At 40.7% G+C, this 22,043-nt stretch overlaps 1 protein-coding gene across 5 annotated transcripts in view; it reads left to right on the top strand.

The window, feature by feature from the left end:
• Positions 1 to 6,694: 6,694 nt before the first annotated feature.
• The window catches only part of clip2 (CAP-GLY domain containing linker protein 2), a 42,175-nt gene continuing 26,826 nt past the window's right edge, over positions 6,695 to 22,043 (top strand). For 3 of the 5 annotated variants that reach the window (XM_035666528.1, XM_035666526.1, XM_035666525.1), the window contains exons 1-3: positions 6,695 to 7,299; positions 9,246 to 9,471; positions 19,011 to 19,516. In XM_035666528.1, coding sequence (XP_035522421.1) covers positions 9,357 to 9,471; positions 19,011 to 19,516 — 621 coding nt within the window. In that variant the 5' untranslated portion in view covers positions 6,695 to 7,299; positions 9,246 to 9,356. Of the gene's footprint in view, positions 7,300 to 9,245; positions 9,472 to 18,524; positions 18,784 to 19,010; positions 19,517 to 22,043 lie in introns of those variants that run through there. The other 2 variants (XM_035666529.1, XM_035666527.1) reach the window with 2 other exon arrangements.

Here is a 22,043-nt window from a genome sequence, read left to right as displayed (position 1 = left end):
AAATTTAAAACCCTTTTTAAGGGCATTTTTTTGCAATTTCATTTCAATATTTTATTATTAATTAATCATTTATTGTGAGTTTATTGATGCATAATTTATATGCAAATTAATTGAATCAATTTGTTATGTTTTTTTTTATTATCTGTATTTTAATATAATCGATTATATTTAAACACCGTACATGTTTAGCATTATTTTGATGGCACCTTCTAGACTCCATACAAACATAGTTGTTACCCTGCCATAACATATTGTGAATTTACTGCTCTGCTGACACCAAACTTGGCTGCCTCCTGCGCGTCATCATCCATCAACCGTTTGCTGGGCTGTCCAATTGAAGACTGCTGATGCTGAGTACTACAAAACCATCAAATCATAAAAACAAACCATACATACCCTGTCAGTGTATCTCCAGATGACAGATAAAGAGACATACTCCCAGTGGCGGTGTCATCCAAACTGTTTCCATGTGCCATGAGTGTCTGTATCAGTGTCAGTAGTAACAGTCACCCAGTTTGCCGCTGATTCTGTCCTGACGCTCGAGCCTTTAGTTTCTAATCCCTCCAACTGGCCCTCATGTAGCAGCAGCATCATAATGGGATTAGCATGTAATCCAGTCACTTCCCCTTCGTGAAGTGGACTGAGAGGGCAACGTCCACACACTCAGAAACACTGAGCCATTATTATAAATCACAGAGAGGCATTATCCTGACACACTGCATATTAATGAGGCAGCTCAGGTCAGCTAGAGACCCTTTGTTATACTGTTGTGACTGGTTTGTGGTCAGCTATATGAATGAATGAGAGGAACATACAATATATTGCAGCATAATGCAAATCAAAACACCGTAACCACTGAAATCAGACAAATTTGTGGAGGTGTAACTTTGTGAAGTACTCTAAAACAGGGCAACACGCACTTTATGACCAAAACTATGTGGACAGCTGAACAGTAGACCCCTGTGTGATTACTGGACATGTCATTCCAAAACCATGGGAATTAAGCTGCTGCTGTAACCACCTCCACTCTTATGGGAAGGCTTACCACAAGATCTTGGGATCCGGCTGCAAGGATTTGCTCCCATTCAGTCACATAAACATTGGTGAAGTCAAGCACTGATGCTGTGCAATAAAGCCTGGCTTGCAGTCAGCGTGTCAGTTCACCCCAAAGGTGCTGGAAGTTGTGAAGTTCTTCTACTCTAAACTGTGAAAAACATTTCTTTATAGACTTGTATTTTGGCATGGGGTGCATTAATGTTGACAGGAGAGGGCCAAACACAAAGTGTTGTCACAAAGTCGAAAGAAGACTATTGTCAGTGTAGAGTTACATTCTGGGGGTCACTTTTGACTTTGACTTTTTTCAATACAATCAGATGCAGAAAATCTCATTCATACATGTATCTCCTCCAGACTCGGCTATTGTAGCGTGCTGTTCTCAGGTCTTCTTTAAAGCAGCACAAAAAACTCAAATTAGTCCAAAGTGCAGCTGCAATAATTCTTACAGGAACCACACATTTAAACCCATAACGCAGATTCTGTCCTCACCTCACTGGCTTTCATTTCATTCATGCTGGACTACAAACTGCTGATCATCACCAGTGGTGGAGGAAGTAATCAGAACCTTTACTTCTTCTTTACCAACATTCGTTAGCCCTGTCAATATTCACTCCGTGGTCATGCTGCAGTGCCATCAATGCTTCCAGTTCACCCAGCTCTCTTGCTCTCCTGCCCAACCCTCACCTAATAATATCAGTCATCTTGATGGTGCAGATTACCCAGGAAAAATAACATAAAATCGGAAAAATATATATATACAACACATGAACAAGAACAAGATTGTATAATTACTTTGATTCCCATAAGCTCTCCACCCACTACCTGTCCCTAAGGTAAGCCACTCCTGAGCCACTCTCCTCCAATTGCCTTCAACCAAACTGACTGAAATTGTAAATTGTTCATTTTGTAGTCCCAGCATTAAGGTATTTTTTCCAATTGAGTAGATTGCTTAGATTATTTATTGTCACCTGTCATGGGATGGAGGTTTCTTCTTGAGCCAGTTCAGTGTTATTGCTTTTTGGCAGCTGCCAAGCACTGAGTATTTATGTTCTTTTTCTCTTATGTCTCCAGGCAATACCCCAGGTATGACTAACAATGTGTCTCTAGAGAGCGAGGGAGAACCATTCCAAAATGTATTTAGGACAGCACATGTCCACAGTATACTGCATGTGTGTGTTTGCAATCCTCTCACTACAATTCCTTTTTTGCCTGTGGTTCATTCTGGATAAAATATTATACATATAATCTAATCCTGTTTCTGTACAGTACTGTAAAAGAGATCCGCCATAAGGATGTTACTGTCACCAGGAAAACCACAGTTTGAACAATTTAACAATTTAAAGGAAATAATTGAATATGTTTAAGAAGGTTCAAGACGACAGGAGAAAAAAATATATTCAATTAGTTGAAATTTGTGGGTTTTAGATCTTGAAAAGTTTGAACAGTTCTAATACTCTGAGGAGGGTGTAGTTTGTGTGTCCTGTCGCTAGATGGCAATAATGAGCTAGTTAGAGGCTTTTTGAACTTCTTTATTTGAATCTAGGTCTGTGTTCAAACAGCAGATGATAAGAGTAAAGCAGAGTGCTGGGACTTTAACCTTGATGTGATGTTATGTGAGTGATAAAAAGACCTATATATACACAATAAATCAACAGAAGTTTGTTGCTTTTCATACTGCATTGTGTTTTGTTCTTAGATAGTTTCTCATTTATTTTATTTCCTTCTATATGACTGTGTAGATTTCCATTAAGATCAGTTCATCAGAGACCAAACTGTTGTATCACTCCCTAAAAAAAGGTAAAATCAGGGGCTTTTTTCAGTCCTAATCCTGCAAATATTTTTTCTCTGAATTTATATCATTTTAAAAATCCAGTGGTAGGAAAATAAAACAACAACAAAACAAAATGTTAGAGACTGTATATTTTAATTACTTAACAAACATGTTCAAACGTGTTATTGTGGGAACACCATTGCAGCAATAAGGACACGATGCCTTTTAGAAGTATAAGGCTCAGTTCCTGTGTTTAATCTTCCATATTAGTTCATCCGTGCTCTGTAAACACATCCATTCCACCTAACAGTAGCTAGAGGTGTGCCAAATCAAACACTCAGGTGTGATCCAGGGTCACAGCACACACACAAATGATGTTCACTGCTTTACTGTAATGCCCCCTCCTTTGTGACAAGTGTCATATAATTATACTATAATAACATAAAGACTTATTTACAGAACTTTGGAGACCTCTAGTGGTCAATATTAAAAACTATACTGACACATACCAACACTACTCTTAAGATATCAGATGCTTTGGGGGCTTGTTATGCCTTTATTTAATAGGACAGGGGAAGATGGACAGGAGAGGGGGGAGAGAGAGGGGTGATGACATGCAGCAAAGGGAATCGATCCCTGGCCGCTGTGGTAAGGACTGAGGCGCTCTCTTTACCAGGTGAGCTACCATGCACTCCCCATGGCTATCTCATTAACCGTATAACTTATATATAACTGCTCCATGTAGCATCAACATTGCTGCTCATTCTGGTGGTCATTATTATTATATTCAATCTGTTTCAAGTTCCCTTCACCTGCCCTCCCCTTCACCAATGCAGACTGTGTATTGGTCATCCCTGCTATCTTAGAGTAGTGTATAGTATATATCAAGTATCCATATTGTCACCCTCTACGGGGATGTAAGAGGTTGTGGGACACTGTTAGAAGGCCTCTGTGTTCCCTCCTCTGGCAGCTAAAGGGAGTGTATGGGCATGACCAGAGTGTTAAGTGCCCGGTTTGTGTTGCGTGGTTGATAACCACAACCGAATGCAGGGTACCAGCTCTAAGATGTGCTTCACTGTATGCTTTAAAATAGGTTTAGTGCAGGACACCATATCTGCTACATTAATGCTTGGTTTATTATAATAATCATCACAAAAGTATGCATTAATACATCTAGCAGACATGGAGCAACATTAACATTTATCATATCTCTCATCACCTGAAAAATGTACAGCTATAGCTGCTAATCATTGTTGGAAGACATACTCAGATCTTTGTCTTGCATTCACAATGTATTAAAGTATAAGTACAACAGTATCAGTAAAGTACCAAAAGTAAGAGTACTCATTATACAGAATGGCCCATATGAGAATAATATACATACAGAAATTAAAGTGTACATCACTTTAATGTTGCAGCTGATGAATGCCCCATCTTATCGTGTCTTAACCTGTAATCATACATCATAATTGATTGATTGATTGATTATATTTTGTATTATTTATGTGAATCTGCAAGTATAGTACAATATTCAATACTAAACTGTGGTGGCGTAAAAGTATAAAGAAGCAGAAAATGAAAAGATTCATGTACCTCAAAATTGTACTTAAGTAACAGTACTTGAGTAAATGGGATTATCAGAGCCTTTTTGATGAAAACAGCAGCCTCCTGTGGCTGGAAACAGGGTTCATGAGAGCAGTGCGACTGAACCAAGCTGCATGCCATAAAACCAAATGAGCTGAAAGATGCTTAAATGCCCCGTAGAGCTGAGGGGAACTACAGAGATTAATAATTCTCTGTGGGTTCACCATAAGCAACGCCATTTTACACCAATCCACTGTCAATATGTTAATATAGGTTAATGTTAATAGTTATTGCAGCTTTAAAGGTCCAGTGTGTAACATATTATATAATAATATGCATATAATATAAAGCTATAATAATAGTTATTGTATTTTACTCTACACAGGAAGAGCAGCTTCTTCTACACTGGCTGCCATGTTGAAACGCCACATTTCTACTGTAACTTTTGCTTTTTTTCACGGATTTCACAGCCACCGTAGTCTCTACACACTTGGAACAACAGGGTGAGGCGAGGGGGTTGTAATCTACACACCACTGCAGCTAGTTGCCACTAAATCCTACCCACTGGTCTATTAAGATAACAAGATCATCCAGCCCTGCCTCCAGGGTGGCATCGTGTTTGCTTAATATTGCCTTACTGTCCTTAACGACGGGTTAAGTGCTGGACTATTCCAAGAGCAGTTGCCAGGCAACCAGTGGAGACTCCAGGAAGTAACTGCTCCCGACCAAGAAATAGTCCATCGCATTGTTTTTACACTTTTGTTTTTGAGCGTATTAAACTAACAACACAGACATATTAATGAATTATTATTCATTAATTAGTGAGCTTTACAGGTGGAGATTTTGTTAAGTGAATTTCCCCAATGTGGGATCAATAGTCTATATCTTATTATCACATCTTAGCAATATTTATACCTAAAACCATCAGCGAGGAGCTATAAATGTGAAACTATATTCCTTTAAGATAAGATAAGATATACATTTTATTAATCCCCTATTGGGGAAATTCTTCTTTTCACTCTTTTTTTTATTATCACACACACACACACACCACACACACACCAGCACGACAGGCTGAAATACACCACTTCATGCACATGTGGCTGCGACAAGGAGAGACATGGGTGAGTGAGGATCGCCCACGTTAGCCAGCGCCATGAGCCAAGTTTCCTTGGGGTTAGGTTGCCTTGCTCAAGGGCACCTCGGCAGGGCAGCAGGAGGTGAAACTGCACCCTCCTCCAGCCTTAGCCAGTCCACACTCCGCATTGTGGTCTGTGGGATTTGAACCGGCGGCCCTCGGGTTCCCAAGCCAAGTCCCTACACACTGAGCTACTGCTGCTTAATATTAACACTAATAAATGATAATCAATACAGGCTACACAGACAAACATGCAAAGTAACCTGTACTGACTTCCAGCAGTGGCAGTGGAGTAGAGCAGTGCAGCAGTGTGAGCAGTGCAGCAGTAGAGGTCTCTATTTCGCGGTACAACTGTCAAACTAGGGACACTCCCAGGAGCAACGAGCTGACCAATCACAGTGTCCCCCTAGTTGTGGACTTCTGGGTCCACTGACCAATCCCAACCTATTAAAACAAGCCGGAAAAGCCGAATAGATCCATATGGACGGGGTTTTGGCCCCACCCACAGAATGAGACAAATATGAGAATGAATCGCCCACGCGTGTATGTGGGTTTCACGTGTTGACCGTGGCTATTGGGTGTGAACTGAGCAATTGGCCCTATCATTCTTCCATACGTACATGTTTCAGATATGCCTGTAAACTGTCTACAACGTGCCCGTGTCTGGGTGTCAGAGAACGCAGCACCAAACTTCAATGAGACTTTCATCTATTTAATGTTTCCTCACTTATTTATGAAAGTGCACTAGTGGTTTTATGTGAATTAATAGCTTATTATGAACTATTATGAACCTCTTTTCAATTCGGCTACCTCGTGATGTTTTCAACAGAAGTGCATACGTGTGTTTTTTTTTACTTTCATAATTGGTACGCCAGATGTTTTCTAATTGAAGAGGCACAGGCGAAGGCGGATAACGAACACTGGCAGCCGCGTCAGAAATGTGGCATTTATGCGAATTATTGCGAAAAAAAATGTTGTTGTGACGATTTTATTGACGCCGAATAAAAAAAGCGGCACCAATGATTGGGAAATGTATTGAGTCACGCTTCGGGAGTCACGCATTTTGACCGACAAGCACTGGCCAGTTTAAAACCCCCATGCTTTCAAACGGAGAACGTCACGGGGATGAGCTAGACTGTAGTTTACTCTCATCATACCCCCAGGAGGCTCTGCTTCCCAGCCCCTTTGTTCAGTCTAGCCGGTGGGTTGAGTCAGAGGGAAGGCTGTGCTAACGCAAGAAATCCATTACCAGTGTGGGAACACCGACAAGAGCTGAGGAAGAGAGGCCCGAAAAAAAAAAACAGCCACGGTTACCGGGAGTCCGGATCGAGACCGTGTTTAAATCAGAGCCAGACAGAGAGAAAAGTTGGCTTTTTTTTTTTTTTTTTTGGAGTGTTGCTGATGCTGCGTTTCGCGTCGGGGACCGTCAGGACGTGTGTGCCGCTGCTCGGTGTCTAAACACAGCGATACATGTCGCTTGTCTTCGTGGGTTGCTTCTCTTCATCCTAGGGAGAGAGAGGAAACAACGAACCGGCAGACTAGCTGCTGAACCCATCACCGGTGTGCTGCTGACGCTGTGCATCCACGCTGACTCTCCCTTTCGGTTTCTGCTCAGCATCCATATTTGCATCCCAGGGAGTGGCAACCACTAATCCCCCTTTTCCTGGCAAGAAAATTGAAAGTTGCCTCCTCCCCCCCCCCGCCCAGGTTGTCGGACACCCCTCGGACGCGCTTATTTCACACAGAAAAGGTGAGTATTTCCCTGCATTAATGTGCTTTGTTTTTTTTATTGTGTCATTTTGGCCCGGGAGGAGGAGGATGAGGTGACCATGTTTAAAGTGAAGGACGTCTGGACCACTTGCCGCATTAGCTACAACAATGGACAAACTGGCGTATGTGTTACATTTTGGGGAGTGCGCATAATCACCCGACCTTTTCCAAATCCGTTTGCACTCAATCAGGTGGTTGGAAAATAAATGCAGGCCAGTGAAGATAGCTTTGCCATAGAAAAAAAAAAAAAAAAAAAAAAAAAAAAAAAAAAAAAAGAAAAAAAAAAAAAAAAAAAAAAAAAGAAAAAAAAAAAAAAAAAAAAAAAAAAAAAAAAAAAAAAAAAAAAAAAGAAAAAAAAAAAAAAAAAAAAACAAAAAAAAAAAAAAAAAAAAAAGTGGGAAAAAAAAATAACCACAGGCGACACTTAAAAGGCCTATTTTGATTCTGTATAACCAAAACCATCATCTCGACAGCTTTAACAGATTGATTGCGCTAAGAAAGAATGTTCCTCTATTATTAATCTGGAAGGTTAAATATTCTGAATAATGATAAACTAGCATGCCGGAAAATTCTTGCTTTCTTTCCTATTTCCACTGTTAGTTTTAAAAAGCCTCAACCACCCCCCCCCCCCCCCCCCCCCCCCCCCCCCCCCCCCCCTGATGTGGCTGTTTATTTAGGCTTATAAAGCATATATTATCTTCTTGAGGCTGTGTTTTTGGGCGGGGGGGGCAGGATTTGTAGGCCATGCTCCACTTGGGCACCGGCCTACATTGGCTCTGTCATGTTATTACTCTGTTGGAAATTGATAAGTTGAATGAACCATGGAGGAATATATGAGGCAATGGGGTGTTATTATTAATAATAGTGCACTCAGTGTGGCAGATGTAGTGGTAGAAACATTAATAACAGGCTTGTTGTTGGTGTCATATTTTACCTTTAGAGGTTTCTGTTGGATTGTCAGGTGTAGGTAACTAGACAAAGACACAACTAAACTGTAGGAGTTCGTCTGCCACTACAGTTTCTGGTTGTTCCTTAATGAGATGCTCCAGCTCAGGGGTACTACAGCAGTGTAGTGTATTGAATTGAAGTGATATTACAATTTTGGAATAGAGCCCACTTCTCATTATTTTCTGTTTCTACCTCTAGGTTTGCTGTAATGAGCAGCCAACAACACAAATGTGAACACATTCGTAGCCAGAAATAAGCCCCTGTAGTGGCCGCGTATTGGGAACTGTATGGTGGAGTAGCCTCAGATTCCTGGATGTAAACAAATCCCAATGTGGTTCTTTGTTTTTTGTCGTTATACTTGGGTGTAAAGCAGGAGGGCCAGAAAGATAAATGGAAGCCACATGCTGTAAAAAAACAAAAACAGATCAACAACTGAGATTTTCTTCTAAGTCAGCGGTTTCGACATTTTTCCGACGTCTTGTCACGGTTTATGGCCCAGTGTGGACATGAGTTAGGAGTAGTTCAACAACCAAACAGTGTTTTTTTCCCCTCTTGGATACGAGAAAAAAGGAATAAAAGTCAGAAAAAATATACTTTTTATTCTGTCTCATCCCTTATGACCCCCTCAGATTCATCTACTCCTCAGTGGGGGGTACTAAGATGATACTTTGGACAGCTCTTAAGTATGCATAAAATATCAAATATGGTGTGGAAATCCTTTAAATACCTTTGCATTGTTCTGCTGTGTACTGAACCAACAGCTACAGACGTTATGCACTCTCATATATTCTTGTGCAAACCGGTTCTCAGTTGTTCTCCTTCGACAGTCTGGGCCATTCAGAGAGGTTAGAAAGTTAGGTGACACATGAGCGTGCATCTTTTTAGATCACATCCCTCGTTCTGCATATTCACATGTGATTTCTGTTAATTGTTCCTATATTTATGACCTTCTTTTCCCCTCCTTTCTCATTCCGACAGCTAAACATGGAGAGCGAGAGCCGCCACTCCCACATCTAGTGCCTGATCCACAAGCCTTCATCACCCAGGGAGGAGCTCTCAGGTCCCGGCCGTCTCCCCTGCTACTGTAGAATGAATATGCTCAAGTCCAGTGGACTGAAAATCCCTGGCCGGGGGCCCAAGCATTCCAGCCCAGTGGGAAGGACCTCAGCGGGTGGAACTTCAAGCCCTGTCGTCCCTAAAGACAGTAAGTAACTTCCTCCTTCTGACCCTGTGGAAAATGGAAGGAATTTATTTCTTCCAGTTCCTTCTCATCACCGGAAGTCCATTTATTTGCGTTAATGACTCAGTAGAGCACAGCTGCATTCGATTACTTACACACACAGAAGCTGGGAAGTGTTTTCTTTAACTTAGTCTAACAGTGTATTTACACAGATCGGCACTTTTTCTTGTTAGCTCTTAGCAGTTTGGATGCACGCCTCACTCAGCATTTAGAATATTGTATATTTATATATAAAACGATAAATAATCAGCCAGAAAGACTTGATGTTAATCTGATGCCTTGTGGTTTTATGCAGTTTCTCTCTCGTGTAGTGATCTTTGAAAGCTGCACTCATCTTTTTCTTAAGTGGATTAAATGAATGTAGGAATGAAGGAATGTAAAGGTGGGTCAAATCCACACTGAATCATCACCTGACTCTTCCCCTCAGCTCTATGGAGCATTTTAGTCACTTTTAAGCTTATTGTTTTGGTTTTACAGCTGTTTTTGACTGAAAAAGCTTAACCCACTTTAGGTTACATGTCCAGGACTAAACTGTTTACCTCAGGATTTGGTGGAGACCAAACGAGAGCTAAAAGGAGAGTGAATCTTGCATTTATCAGGTGGTCAGAAACATGTCTGCTGGATGTGTAAATAAGCAACTGTATGCTAACATTTAAGATGATAACGGATCACTGTTGTGTTTACAGCTTGTTGCAGCTTTAAGCAAATTTAGAATTGGTTTGCTAAAAAGCAGATTTGTTATATTTAGATAGCACTTTTAGAGTGAAAAGGAAGAAGACATAAAAGGAAAAAACCAAGAATGTCTTTTAGGGAAATTAGTTTTGATGGCCCACAGCACCAAAACACAGCACTTAAAGGCATTATCATCCACACGCAGGGAAGACAAACGTCTAAAATACAACACATCTGGATTATAATTAAGATATTATTTTAAAGAAGAAGTGTGGTGATACTCAGTGGTGTCAAACATACGTCCTGTGGGTCAGAACCGACCTGCCAAAGGGTCCAATCCGGCCCACTGGATGACTTTGCATTGCAGAGAAGTCATTTATTTTTCAATAAAATGCACTGCTATTCCTGATTTGTCCTCTGGGCAAAGAACACATTAAAATACTACATTGTTTGTTCAGTTCCAAAATACATGTGACTTAGCATTTTGTTTGAATTGCACTCATTTTTCTTAAGATATCTCTGGCTGTTCATCGGCTTTGTAAATGGATGGTTCATTACTTCTAACGTTTTCAGAATGTATTTGTACTTTTTTTACACCAACAAAAAGGCAACAATTTGTAGGTGCTGTTATTTGTAGGTCATTATGCAATGGTTTTACTGGTCAAATTGGGCTGTATGAACTAAAATGAGTTTGACACCCCTTCTCTAGACTTTTCTTATCGTCAACAAATTAAACGAGCACAACCACTAATACATTTCTACAAAGAGGTATTGTCTTTGTAGCCAAGGCCTGATATATATTACTCCCGTCTGCCACAGAGCTCTATTGTTGTCCAAAAACTATTAAAAACACATCAGTTAGCCACACTGTTGCACTGGCTGTTCCTTCATTAGGAAAGGATTGAAAGACAGACAAATGCACAGTTGGTTTTGGTCTCTTAATCAGATTTGTTGGCAGAAACAAAAATATACAATCACCAGCGTTGTCCGTTTGTCAGGGATCTGAAATGAAAAGGTGAAATATGGACACAGTGACTGTGTTAAGCACGGCTTTGACCTTTCAGCTACTGAAAAACTGACAACTCACCAAAATTAGACAGACTGAAAAACATTCAGAATGAAAATGACAACCCCTGCCTGCAAAAAGTAATCACAGCTGTTCTCACCCTCAAACGCAGCCGCACTGTTTATCCTCCCCAGTTTTAGCTCACATGACAGCCCCAACCCACCAGCTTCACACGCACGTTAGTTCTGTCTCTGCTAAATTACAGCTTCACTCCCAGCTCGGCGCAAACAGAACAGAAGAATAGCCGGCCTTCATTGGCTGATAGTGTGCTTGTTTCTCATTAGCATCAGTGTGCATTGGAGGCCTTTTATCAGAGGCAGCTACAAGTGTGTCATGGTTCATGTTGACTGAGGAATTTCACGAGAGCGAGGGGAAAGAAAACAGAGCTGAAGCCATATAGGTCCCTCCAACACAGGAAGTGTTTCCTTTGCTGAACCGTATATAACTTCTAATTAGTTTAGTGCCCTGCCAGCAATGTTATTTGATATTAAGTTAATGTTTTTTGTTTTTTTTTTAAGTGGTGAACCTAAGCTACTTAGAAGTATGCTTGCAAGTGAATTCTGTCCTACTCCAGTTCATAATGGCTTATATTATACTTATATATAGTTGTGGATGTTAGGTGAATGAAATGAGAAGGACTTTTAAATCCTTTTTTGAAACTTAAAAATAAACACTACATATTAAAAGCTGTATCATTAATTTGACACTTGAAAATGGGATCTAGTAAAATAATAATAAGATATGTGTTTTACAAAATTGGTAATGTCTGTTTTTCTGTGGAAAGACTTAACTGAAAAGCTGCCTGAATGGTAGAAAACACATGTATAAGCATTATAAGCACCTTCTTTTCCGTGGTTTCTTAAAGCCATTTATAAGCATTTTGAAAGAGAGTGAGCAAAAATTCATTTGAATTTGTTTATCCGAGTCAGTGTTTGGCCTGGAGGTCATCTTTGTGTCTCTCTGTGATCTCTGAAATCATCGGCCATTACCAGCTCAAAAAGCCTAATCCCTCGATGTTGCATGCAGGATCCATGATTGTTGCCCAGGGCTCGTCAGCTGTTAGGTAGCTGTCCATATGGGGGACTAGTGCTTATCTAAATTCTTGCTCGTGGTTTAAACTGTTTGTTTCTACCATACATGGCATTAGTAGTTGGCCCACATCCTGTTTATCCAAAGAAGAAAATACACAGTCACGATGCTCACAGTATTTCCCAATGGTGTAAGATCTGCATGTCATCTTATCAGTATAGACGTTTACATTACAGATACTCATACATACTCATCATTCATTTATTACCTATAACAGTGTATTTGGTGATATATTGAATCCTCTTTCTAAATAGAACCAGAATGGTGATTGTATGTAATTGTATAACATTTTATGTAAATGTAATAAGGGATCATCACTCAATGCTTTTTTTATTTATCTATAAATAAATGTTGTAGCATATAAGGATATGCACAAAGTCTTAATCTTAAAGGGAATTATGACTATCTAATACTATCATCTCAAATTCAATTCAAAATGTCCAATGCAGTGTTGAATGAAAAAGATGATTAAGATATCTTTAAATGTGCTGAATGTAGTTATATACCACATTGAAGAATTTCAACTAGTTATAATTTGAATGGAAATATAGAGTCAAAGACTCGTAGGTTCATTGTTATCAGTCAGAATATAACGAGAGATATCTTAAAGGAGCAGTAAAAAAATATGCTTTTGTGCCAAGAATTTGATAAGAAGATTGATATAACGCTGGAGCAGCTAACAGGCAGAAACTGCTCTTACTAATTAACAGATTATTCCTTTGAATAAAAAAAAGGTTTCATGCTGAAAACAGGTCTGTCCAATACTCAAGCAGCACCTAGATCACATGGGAGCCTTTTTTGAACCCACCAGTTCCTTTTAGAGGGGAGGCATATTTCTGGTGTGAGTGTCTCTGCTGGTCAGTCAGCCTAGTTGTTTCTAATAGGAGGATGACTTCTATCCATTATTATCATGATTCATTTATTCTTTTCAATGATATACCTCTTGTTACCTCAAGTTGGCTAAAACACTAATAAGATACTGGTGGGACAATGCTGATGCCCCGGTGAGTAGATGAAGGGATTCGTTTTCTGCCCCAGATAATCTTACCACTGACCTGGCCTCTTACTCCAAATCTCAACCCACTGTTTGTTGGTTTTAGCTGGGAAAGATTGTGAGAAGGGGCCACTGTCGGAGGTTGGCAGAGTTTGCTGAATTTTAAAGAACTGCTTCGGCCTCTGGAGAAAGCTGTAGTCAATGAGTGAACAGAGGAACGTATCCGAGCCTCCTTTCTAGCTGTGCCACCTCTCGTGATGTGCCACGTCTCCTGTGACCTTGGAAGCTAGTTCCTCAGCAGAAATATCTCAGTCGCAGTCGTGAGGCTGTTGCCTTTTTTGGAGACGTACAGCTTCAGCTATTTGTTTCTCTCTGGAGTCCACAGTCCTCGTACAGTATACACCTGCACTCACTGCACCCCAAAAAGCCAATTTCTGTAATCCCACTCGAACCTGAATTGATTTATTCCTTTTAAATTCAGAGTGTGTGAGCATAAAGTTGCATTTATACACATTCAGCAGACGTGGAGCAATGCGGGCATTTATTCAGAGCTCCGTTTTGCGCTCCACTTACTGTTATCTGGCCCTTTCTCTGCCTGCTAAATGCTCAACTATGCTTAAGTTTGTAATAGTTACACCAGGAACACGCAGGAGGCGGACGTACCTCGATAGGTCTCTTCCCACTTGAGTGTGAGCCTGGTTCAGGCACATTTCTCTGCACAGGTCAAAAAGGTGATTCTGCTCCTCTGCTCGTTTCTAATCACACGTACAGCTGATCTTTATAACAACCTCGTGAATTATGTGTAAACGGGGTGTCACTTCTTCTGCAACAACAAAGTCAAAAGTGATGATTGCAAGGAGAGGCCTCTTTAGGAAGTGTGTGTTTGTGTCTGCTTGTCTCTGTTTAGACACAACTGACAAATATGACAATCAGTTAACACGGGCGCTGCGAGGCTGGCGTTAGCTAACTTTGTCTGTCGGCCTGCTACATCTGGAAGCAAGTGCGATTAGATCAGCGAGAGTGAGATAAAAGACGTTAAAACTCTCCGCAGAGCTGGGTTTTAATCCTCCGTGGGTCATTAGGAGAGACCCCTTTTACTTTACGCATGCTCATTTGGTCCTTTGTTAATACAAGAATGTGCAGCTTTAAGATGAACTTAAGATAAAATACATCAACACATTGCAGTATTGTCCTTAATGAGGGGTTATTAATATAGATTAGAGCAGCTTTAGATTAAAGTTTATAGTGGGATAACAGCAAGAGCCTGGGAAGATGGCAGAGAGGTAGATGACATGCATAAAGTTCTGCATAAGGACATAGAGATAGATATGTACTTTATTTAGAGTAAAGTAAGATTGCACATAAGAAGAAAGCATAACATTAAGACCGTATCATGGTCTCTTATTGTGACAGCAGTTCTCTGTCTGGTTTCGGGAGGTTTGAAGACAATTGCTCTACGAAAATGTATAAAAATGTTCACAAAGGGAGCTGCCAGGATGGTGTATGTAATTTTATAGCAAGATTTATATTGGGATATATTGAATCTGGGGGGGAGGAATCAAATTGAGACACATACATAGGCAGAAGGAAATATCTGTTTTCGACTAATCCACCAAATGAAACCTGACAAATAGATGCATCAGTCCTGTAAATCCAATATTCACAAACATTAAATCAGTCCGTCATTGTATTTGCAGCATTTCCCACAATGGCCTGACACACCCAGTAATGTTAAAGGGAGACCTACCTCATTTTTAACACCACATTTGATCCTCGGATGTTTTCAGTCCTTTGTGTGTGTCCCATAACAGTTGAATGGTGAATTACCTGGTAAGACTGCATGCTGAATCTTACCTTATAATTGCTTAATAGCAACAGTCGTTCTGTAACTTGCAGTTCACTGACATCATTATTATGTAATGAAAGTACAGTCCTTTTAAATAATGTTACTTAAGGCAAACTCACTCAAAGAATAGTGGAGCTATTTATCTAATTTATCTGTTTACTGTCCTCTTTCAAGACAGCCCTGGCATGCTTTGTTAGAAAACTGCAGCCTTGTACCATAAAAGCGAGGTTAAATGGGCATAGAGGGACTAACCTATGAACTGAATGGCAAAGAAGGTAACTCACAGCACAAATCTCATGCCTAAAGTGACAGAAATTTAATTCAGTTTTCTTATGAACCCTCTTGCTTGCGCCACCACTCATCTGCAACCATCCCTGCCAAAATATCCACGTGAGTCCTAGATGTCCTGTAACTTGGCAGCATGAAGCTAAATTAACCAAATACAAACAGGAAACAAAATGAATTCTTCAGCTGCTGTTTAAGACATAAAGAATGCAGTGTAGGTAGTAATACAGCGATGTTCTGCTCTGCCACATGTGAAAATGGATTTACTGAAAGTCAGACCTCAAGATGATAAATTGGTCATTTAAAGGAGAGCAGCATCCCTAAAAACCTGTTTGTGCTCATAGGAAAGATCTTAAATGTCTGTTTTTTTTCCTCTCAAATGTCCAACATGACACTTTGGTTGTGGATTTCCTTAATGTGTAAAATATTACCTTGAAACATGGCACAATTGAAAGCACCAAAAGTCAAAAGCATTCAAGCTCAACCCCCTCCATCTGTTAGTGTCTGTGCCGCTCAGCCTTAGGCAGCTGCTACAACCAGCGCCGAAGACACCGACACAATGCCAGCCCAGTCTAACAGATAAGTCCAATTTAAAACAAAAATAACAAGTTAGAGGAAGATGATTGCCACTGTGGAAAATTATGATAAATAACCACAGTTAAAGAGGCTAGATAAAGAGGTGTGTGTGTGTGTGTGTGTGTGTGTGCGGAACCACAGTAGAGAGAGATGGCGGCATAATTGGGGGGGGGAGGAGGGACGGGAGGAAGCTGTGGAGGTTTCATTGTGCAGAGCTGATGAATAGTGGGATTCAGAGGATGGTGGGAGGTGGCCAAGCACAATAGTGAAAGTAAGGACTGTGTTTTCAGTCTTCCTTCTGCCGAGGATCCTTTTGCCCTCACTCTCCTGTTGCCTCAGCAACCCAAATCATGGGTTAGCTCAGGTTTTAAACACTACCCTGGGTCTGCTGGCCAGGATCACATGTTGCATTGGTTGATCTGGTCTATGCCTTAAAAAAAATAATTGTATGTCTCCAGCCCTCACTGTGCATGCAGTGGCACAGCTTTGCACTGGGCTAAACACGCTTCCAATGAATATAGAAGACACTGGAGTTCCTTAGAAGTTTTTACTTTGAGCAGTTGAATATTGGACATACTCACTGAATTCTAAATTATAGTATAAACAAGAGAAAAATGAGATAGACAAACAAGAGTTAGATCGAAAGCTATGTGTTAGTACAGTAACAAGGACACTGGATTCACAAAAATACAGTCTCACATTGTGTTTCATGCCGGGAAGAAACTACGTATTATCAGATCAACAGCAGGAAGTAGAACACAGTTAATAATCAGGTAAACATTCACATAAAGTCCATGAGACTAAATGCAAAAAGAGTAACTGCAAAACAGTTATAGCTAGCAGTAATTTAACATTTACTTAGAATCAATAATCACAAAAACAATATAGCTACAGATCTCAACAAGTACATTTGCAGAGTAGATTAAAGATGCCTGTCAATATTTGTTCACAGTTTCAAGTCAATATTCAATACTACCAACCAGCTTTAGGTTCTGGTAAATGGAAAACAAACAAAGAGCTCAGAGCGAGCCACACAACAGGTGGCCTTTGGTCCTCAAATAGCAAAAATTCTGGGTTGCCAAAGCGTCAGTATTTGATAACTCGGGAATGAGACTCAATAATTAACTATCTCTCTCCACCTTTAATCAGTGACTGCTTTATGCTGCCTTCAAATGGGGTTGTGTTTACTGTGTTCACAAGAAGAGTCTGCATGAATGCCCCCTTCTTGTGGTATACACCAAACCAAGTGAACATTTTTCTGAAAGATCTGATACAGTATGTAAGATAGTTTGATAACCGTCTTAGTTATTGACATGATATTAAAAGCTCTACAGCATATTGTTCCTACAGAGAGTGGGAATTGTGTTTGTTGTGTTTAGTCAGGTTATCCTGTGTTATATCATGGCCACTAAGTAATCTTGATTCGGTTTGCCTGACAGGTATAACCCGATGCCTTTAAGTTCTGAAGTAATGTTTCAGTATTAACCTGTAGGTAAGGGCAGCAAGTGAGGCATAGCTAAAGAGCTTGGATCTACGGTAATGTGTGGAACAAACTGCAAAGTGGATAAATGTCTTCTCATTGAGAGCCATGCAAATTTACTTTTGAATGTGTTTAATATTTATGTGGATCTGGACGTTGGTTGGAGGTAGGACGAGAGGAGACAGGCCTTTGATTTTGATCATGACTGCTTCATAAAATCAAAATCCAACCAAATCTTGACTAAAAATGTTCCACTGTGACCTTGTTAAGATTTCTAAGGTTTTTAAACTGTCACTGGTGCTTTGGATGGCGTTCATAAACCAGCTGTGATTCCAGCTGCAGAGCACTGCAATGTGGGTCAAAGAAGTGTGAATTATGGCTGATGTTGATGCTGTATGACAGTTTGCCCTGGGCGACTTTCCTTTTTAAACATTACTGATCAACCAGAGAGTGCTCCCATGTTTTGATTATCGATATCTTTTGGTCAGCTGATTTATGTAACGTGTAGAACAAACTTTTTTCCCAAAGTCAGAGAAGACTAAATATTTTACAATATTTCAAATGTCTCTTCTAAAAGCCTGCAATATATTGCAGCTGAGCAGTTTATCTTTATTAAGAAAATCACTCGGGACCAAGCAAAATTGTCATCAACAGTTTTCCCCAAAATAAACAACAAGAAGCAGCGCATTCCTAAAAACTTTCATACTGATCATCAAGTTAAAACCTTTGAAGTTGTACCCATTTGCATTTCTAAATGTGTCTCACATCACAACATATGGGAGCAATTGAGGCATAAAGTACAACCATTGGGGCTCACAGAGCCCCAAGCCTTCTCTTAGGGTGTTGGGGAGACAGCCCTGGCACCAACCATTCCTGAGCACACACACACACACACACACACACATACACAGATAAACACAGACATTTACTGGCAGTGCGGTGCAGTAGACCGCGTGCTAATGGTGCCCTGCTCAGTTTACAGGCTGCTGTGGAAAAAACAGAGATCCAGCTCATCTATGTGTCAAACAGGCGATATCACAGGGGCTGCAAGGCAGGGTTAATCACCGGCACATCACAGATACCGTCTCTTTGACCCACTTTTCAGGAGGAATTAGAGTAATGCCTAATCTTGCACAAACTGCACAGTTGTGCTAGATGCTGCCACACAAGCTTTTTTTTTTTTTTTTTTTGCCAGCATGACACGGTCAAACAGGATGAATAGTGTGACGCAGATTCTGCTGGACTGTGAATGATGATGTTCTCACAATGTATGCAGTGTGTACAACTTGACCCTCCAATGAGGAGGGTTATAACCAACAGAATGTCTTTACAATAAGAAGTATTGATTTAGTTTTCAAGCACATTTTACTACATCAGTTTCATTTCACTAATGTTCATGTTGCTTGCTACTGTTACCTTTTGTTTTAGTTGTATGAACACTTGCTCCTGCTTTACAACATGGCAGATAATATATATTGTTTTTCTTTTTCTCCAGACTGTCCACTCAAGCCCACCACACCAACTAAAATCTCTGAAGAGGGTGACGATGTTTTGGGGGATTACACAGTGGGCGAACACGTCTGGGTCAACGGTGTCAAACCAGGAGTTATCGCGTACCTGGGGGAGACCCAGTTTGCCCCGGGACAGTGGGCCGGCGTGATACTGAATGACCTAGTTGGCAAAAACGATGGTTCAGTGGGCGGAGTGCGCTACTTCGAGTGCCAACCCCTCCAGGGCATCTTCACGCGACCCTCGAAGCTCAACCGACAGCCGGTTGGAGAGGGAAGCGACAGCCACTCCACTGACTCACTCTCTGCCCAGAATCAGACTCAGCAGGGCGGCAGTGGCGCCCCCGCTGGCCAGCGGGTAGTGGTGCCACTCAGAGAGTGCCTACTCAATAGCGCAGTGAAGACAGGCAATGAGTCGGGGTCCAACATGTCTGACAGTGGTTCAGTTAAGAAAGCTGGGGATAAGGATCTTCGAGTTGGAGATCGAGTTTTGGTGAGTGATTTTGTGTTGGATAACAAATGGCTTGTTGGACAGAGCTCCTTCTAGTGAGGGAATTTGTGGAGTATCATCGGATTTAAAAATGTAATCCCAGACTGGAAAAGTCTGGGGAATTGAAAGTGTATCTGGCATGGCAAGGGAATATCAGAATATTGTAGAAATGGGTCAAATAGGTACATTCCCTCGGGATAAATAAAGTATCTATCTATCTACATAGCAGAATGTATTTCTCAACCAATCTGTAATGGGAGCCAGACTGTTTACATGACAGCATTCCAGGAAGAGAGACCAGATTCCCACTTTGTGACAAATGAGAATTGTGGGAGTGTCATGGAAATATCATAAGTTGTCCAAAAAGACTCCATTCATTGTCTATATATCTCTGTCCTCTGCAGGTTCGCTGGGGGTGGGGGCTTATCTAAACTGACCGGCTGCTGGCTGTAGCCTTATATTTAACAGACAAACGTTGTATAAGAGTTGTATTGATCTTCTCATCTAACTCTTCCCCAGAACGCAAATGATTGTCATTAACAAGTGGGAATATAAATAATTCCACTATCCGTGCAAATCTGTAAAGTACAATTTAAATATGTTTAACTTGATTTTCTGTAAATATTTGAGATCCATTATGGCTGAAAGGGATTTTTTGAAGTGCCAGTGGATGGCTTATTACAGTTTTATGAAGCCCTTATCCCCAAATTCCACTGGACACGGCTGTGACACGTTCTGGCTCCACCGCAGTCGCCAGTGCTTATCACGCCCGTTCTAGCCAATGCTCTGAATTCCACCATAAGCACTGTGGCGTGTCTCAGAAACATCTCCGCTCTGCTCCAAGTAGGATCGGGCAGCACAGAGCAGATCGCACTGGCAGGAAGTCAGACATTAGAAACGTCACAGAGAATCTGATCAATTTTCAAAATAAAATACTGTGTGCAGACCATATCAGATTGTGTCCATATTGGATTTCATACTACATCAGTATTGTGGCACCAGGCCAGAAATCAGTCAAAGGCAGGTTAGAGGAGATTTAAAGCAGAGAAACACACCATTATGTTTACTCTTTAAGGACAGAACACACAAGTAAACAATGTACAGTGTAATGTGATACAAGGTTGATCCCCAAAACCCCACAGGTTGATCCTTATTCTGTTTATTATTAGTTAATTCAACCTTAATCCATACTCTATTGTACCTTTATCCTTTACCCTACCCTTACCCAACAAAAGATGGCAGTCAAATATGACAATTCAACATGAAATTCAACCACTGGCAGAAGAACATTTTTATCTCCTTTTTGCTTATTTTCTCATTGACCCCTATGAGTGTATACAATATCTGTGCTTGCAATTATAGGCCCTGGGTCACATTGCTTTCCATTAACTGATGGGCACAGGGGAGAGTTACATCAGATGCTGGGCTGTTGGAAACCGGCAGCTCGAGAAGCCTTCCTCCTGGTCAATATTGTAAATCACTCCGGATTACTTTCAGCACTTAAGAGAGGAGAGACCAGTGCTGACACATTGATCAGTGAATCCATCTATTTCCTAAGCCTCTCCCGTGTAATCTATCTATCTTACTGCGGGGGTCTGGATGTGCTGCCATCCAGTTGTCTCACACCCCTCCTTTTGCTTTTGGTAATACAATACTGCCTCAAAAAAAAAATGGTGAAATGAGCACAAAGTGTGAAACTCAGATTACGTAAAGCAAAGACTATGTTCCTCCGCTAGGTATTGAATTATGTGATAGTAGCAGGAGTAGGACACTGTTTTCACACACATTTTGACAAACTGGAGGCATCTTTTGGACTTTAGCAGTGCCAGACCATGCTTTTCTTGCACAGATCTCTAACTAAGGTCAAACTTGGCAAGTGTTTGTGTGTTGGAGACTAAATAGCAGCCATCTAGAGATTGCCTCAAGAGGATGTTACTCAGAATATTAACAAAAATAAAAAATGAACTGCAGAAATGTTTCCCAACAGAGAGACAACCTCAGAGGCTAAACACATGGTTACTGTCTCCATTTTCCTTGGCACCTTTGATGTCTGAGCACCCACAGGAAGCACAGACCTGCCTCTCCTCTGCTTAGCATTTAACTGGAGGCTGTCTCTGTTACTGGAGAGTTTGAGGTTAAAAGAGTGTTTTCTTTCAGTGGGGTTGCATGTGATGTGGCTGGTGTTTATTTGGATTGTCTGAAAGCCACTCCAATGGCCGGTTGTGAGTGTAATTGTCCCTTAACACAAGAATAGCACGGTTGTAGTTGGGTGACCATGGAGCCTGAATGATTTTAATAAACATCTTCAGAGAGAAACTGTATGATGTTGCAATCTCAAAAATAATAAATGTTCCCTTTCCAAATTCAATTTCATGCAGTATGAGCCATGTAAATGCTTAAACCAACTAACCATGGCTTGGGAACTGACTTTTAAGGGAAGTTATCCCTTAAACGTCAGGGGCTGGAGACCACAAACGTCTGTACCAAGTAGATGTTGAGATATAATGATAATATAATATAATAATATAAT

The sequence above is a fragment of the Morone saxatilis genome, unplaced genomic scaffold, assembly GCF_004916995.1.
Source record: "Morone saxatilis isolate NCDOM2014 unplaced genomic scaffold, NCSU_SB_2.0 Contig20, whole genome shotgun sequence".
Lineage (NCBI taxonomy): Eukaryota > Metazoa > Chordata > Actinopteri > Moronidae > Morone > Morone saxatilis.
This window is presented reverse-complemented; position numbering and strand designations above follow the sequence as displayed.